Source organism: Trematomus bernacchii, unplaced genomic scaffold (genome assembly GCF_902827165.1).
Source record: "Trematomus bernacchii unplaced genomic scaffold, fTreBer1.1, whole genome shotgun sequence".
In the NCBI taxonomy this organism is placed as follows: domain Eukaryota; kingdom Metazoa; phylum Chordata; class Actinopteri; order Perciformes; family Nototheniidae; genus Trematomus; species Trematomus bernacchii.
Window position 1 is genome coordinate 235,001 of NW_022987702.1, and position 3,572 is coordinate 238,572.

General features: G+C 50.8%; 1 protein-coding gene across 1 annotated transcript in view; it reads right to left on the reverse strand.

Annotated features, from left to right (window-relative positions):
* Positions 1-3,572, reverse strand: part of LOC117490100 (titin-like) — a 241,720-nt gene that overhangs the window by 78,387 nt on the left and 159,761 nt on the right. Inside the window, 3 exon segments of the mRNA XM_034139686.1 lie at positions 2,116-2,421; positions 2,534-2,836; positions 3,428-3,516. Coding sequence (XP_033995577.1) covers positions 2,116-2,421; positions 2,534-2,836; positions 3,428-3,516 — 698 coding nt within the window.

Consider the following 3,572-nt stretch of genomic DNA (forward strand, 5'->3'; position numbering starts at 1 on the left):
TCTGGTTGACCCCTCTCAGTGTATATTGGTTCTGGTTGACCCCTCTGAGTGTATAATGGTTCTGGTTGACCCCTCTGAGTGTATAATGGTTCTGGTTGACCCCTCTGAGTGTATAATGGTTCTGGTTGACCCCTCTCAGTGTATAATGGTTCTGGTTGACCCCTCTGAGTGTATAATGGTTCTGGTTGACCCCTCTGAGTGTATATTGGTTCTGGTTGACCCCTCTGAGTGTATAATGGTTCTGGTTGACCCCTCTGAGTGTATAATGGTTCTGGTTGACCCCTCTCAGTGTATAATGGTTCTGGTTGACCCCTCTGAGTGTATAATGGTTCTGGTTGACCCCTCTCAGTGTATATTGGTTCTGGTTGACCCCTCTGAGTGTATAATGGTTCTGGTTGACCCCTCTGAGTGTATAATGGTTCTGGTTGACCCCTCTCAGTGTATAATGGTTCTGGTTGACCCCTCTCAGTGTATAATGGTTCTGGTTGACCCCTCTGAGTGTATATTGGTTCTGGTTGACCCCTCTGAGTGTATAATGGTTCTGGTTGACCCCTCTGAGTGTATATTGGTTCTGGTTGACCCCTCTGAGTGTATATTGGTTCTGGTTGACCCCTCTGAGTGTATATTGGTTCTGGTTGACCCCTCTGAGTGTATAATGGTTCTGGTTGACCCCTCTCAGTGTATAATGGTTCTGGTTGACCCCTCTGAGTGTATAATGGTTCTGGTTGACCCCTCTCAGTGTATAATGGTTCTGGTTGACCCCTCTGAGTGTATAATGGTTCTGGTTGACCCCTCTCAGTGTATAATGGTTCTGGTTGACCCCTCTCAGTGTATAATGGTTCTGGTTGACCCCTCTGAGTGTATAATGGTTCTGGTTGACCCCTCTCTGTGTATAATGGTTCTGGTTGACCCCTCTGAGTGTATAATGGTTCTGGTTGACCCCTCTGAGTGTATAATGGTTCTGGTTGACCCCTCTGAGTGTATAATGGTTCTGGTTGACCCCTCTGAGTGTATATTGGTTCTGGTTGACCCCTCTCAGTGTATAATGGTTCTGGTTGACCCCTCTCAGTGTATAATGGTTCTGGTTGACCCCTCTGAGTGTATATTGGTTCTGGTTGACCCCTCTCAGTGTATAATGGTTCTGGTTGACCCCTCTGAGTGTATATTGGTTCTGGTTGACCCCTCTCAGTGTATAATGGTTCTGGTTGACCCCTCTGAGTGTATAATGGTTCTGGTTGACCCCTCTGAGTGTATAATGGTTCTGGTTGACCCCTCTCAGTGTATAATGGTTCTAGTTGACCCCTCTCAGTGTATAATGGTTCTGGTTGACCCCTCTCAGTGTATAATGGTTCTGGTTGACCCCTCTGAGTGTATATTGGTTCTGGTTGACCCCTCTCAGTGTATAATGGTTCTGGTTGACCCCTCTGAGTGTATAATGGTTCTGGTTGACCCCTCTGAGTGTATATTGGTTCTGGTTGACCCCCTCTCAGTGTATAATGGTTCTGGTTGACCCCTCTCAGTGTATAATGGTTCTGGTTGACCCCTCTCAGTGTATATTGGTTCTGGTTGACCCCTCTCAGTGTATAATGGTTCTGGTTGACCCCTCTCAGTGTATAATGGTTCTGGTTGACCCCTCTCAGTGTATAATGGTTCTGGTTGACCCCTCTCTGTGTATAATGGTTCTGGTTGACCCCTCTGAGTGTATATTGGTTCTGGTTGACCCCTCTCAGTGTATAATGGTTCTGGTTGACCCCTCTCTGTGTATAATGGTTCTGGTTGACCCCTTTCAGTGTATAATGGTTCTGGTTGACCCCTCTCAGTGTATAATGGTTCTGGTTGACCCCTCTGAGTGTATAATGGTTCTGGTTGACCCCTCTCAGTGTATAATGGTTCTGGTTGACCCCTCTGAGTGTATAATGGTTCTGGTTGACCCCTCTCAGTGTATAATGGTTCTGGTTGACCCCTCTCTGTGTATAATGGTTCTGGTTGACCCCTCTCAGTGTATAATGGTTCTGGTTGACCCCTCTCAGTGTATAATGGTTCTGGTTGACCCCTCTCTGTGTATAATGGTTCTGGTTGACCCCTCTCAGTGTATAATGGTTCTGGTTGACTCACCGATCTCGTCCTTGCACTGCACAGGTTTGGTGGCGAAGGAGGTCTTCCCGCGGCCCACCTTGTTGACGGCAGAGACCTTGAACTCATGGCTGCTGCCGTCCTTCAGTCCGCTCAGAGTGAACTTCTTGTCCAGCAGCTTGGTGTCGGCGCCGACCCGCACGAAGCTGTCGCGGCCGACCATTCGAGACTCCAGAAAGTATTCTGTCACCTCGGAGCCGCCGTCGTACTTCGGGGGGCGCCACGACACGGAGAGAGAATCCTTAGAGACGCCCGTGATCTGGAGATCCTCGGGGCGCTCAGGGACCGCTGGGGGGGGAGGGGATGGGTGTTCAATATATATAATAATAAGGCGGGAAATATGATTACAAATACATCCAAAATATAAAAAACATATTCTGGTATGGTGTGTGCTACGTACAGATGGGGTCCTTGATGAGCACCATCTGCTCCGTCTCGATGAAGGGTCCCATCCCGATGATGTTCTCGGCTGCGATCCTGAAGAAGTACCCCTTCCCGTCCAGAAGGCCCTGAACCACGGCGTTGTTCCGGGTCACGGTGTACGACACCGAGGTCCAGCCCATCCGGTCCGACTCTCTCTTCTGATGATGTAGTTTCGTGACGGCCGAGCCGCCGTCGTCCTCCGGGGAATACCAGGTGAGTTTACACGAGTCGTTGGTCAGGTTCTCTCCGGCGAACGGGAGACCCACCGGACCGGGGACGTCTGGGGGGGGGGGGGGGGTATTACATTTGTTACAACTTACTTGTATTTGTTATAACTACATTTTCCTATTACCTGACCTGTACCTCTTTACCTCTCCCCAGAGCACTTGAAGTGTCTCAGGGACACAACGACATGCTGACTGCAGTGGGGTTTGAACCTGTGACCAACTGCGCACACGCCTCCACATGTGTTTGTGTTAACTAATAATATGGTGTTTCTGGACGGAGCGAGGACCCCACGATGACGGCCATTCGTCCCTCTCGCCCCCATCGTTCTTGGAGATGATTCCAGTGTTGTACCTCTCTCTTCAGAACTACAGTAACCCTGCTAACCCCGACTGCACCCTGCTCCCGACTGCACCCTGCTACCCCCCGACTGCACCCTGCTACCCGACTGCACCCCTGCTACCCCGACTGCACCCTGCTACCCGACTGAACCCTGCTACCCCGACCTGCACCCTGCACCCTACCCGACTGCACCCTGCTACCCGACTGCACCCTGCTACCCGACTGCACCCTGCTACCCGACTGCACCCTGCACCTGTCCTCCATCAGATTCATTCATTCATAATAATGGTGTTTCTGACGGTACCGAGGACCTCCACGATGACGGCCTTCTTCCTCTCCCCGCCCTCGTTCTTGGCGCTCAGCGTGTAGATTCCTGGTGCTGCCGCCTGCAGTCTTGATCACCAGAGAGTTGGAGATGCGGTCTTTTCCACCAGCCGCCTCCTTGGGAA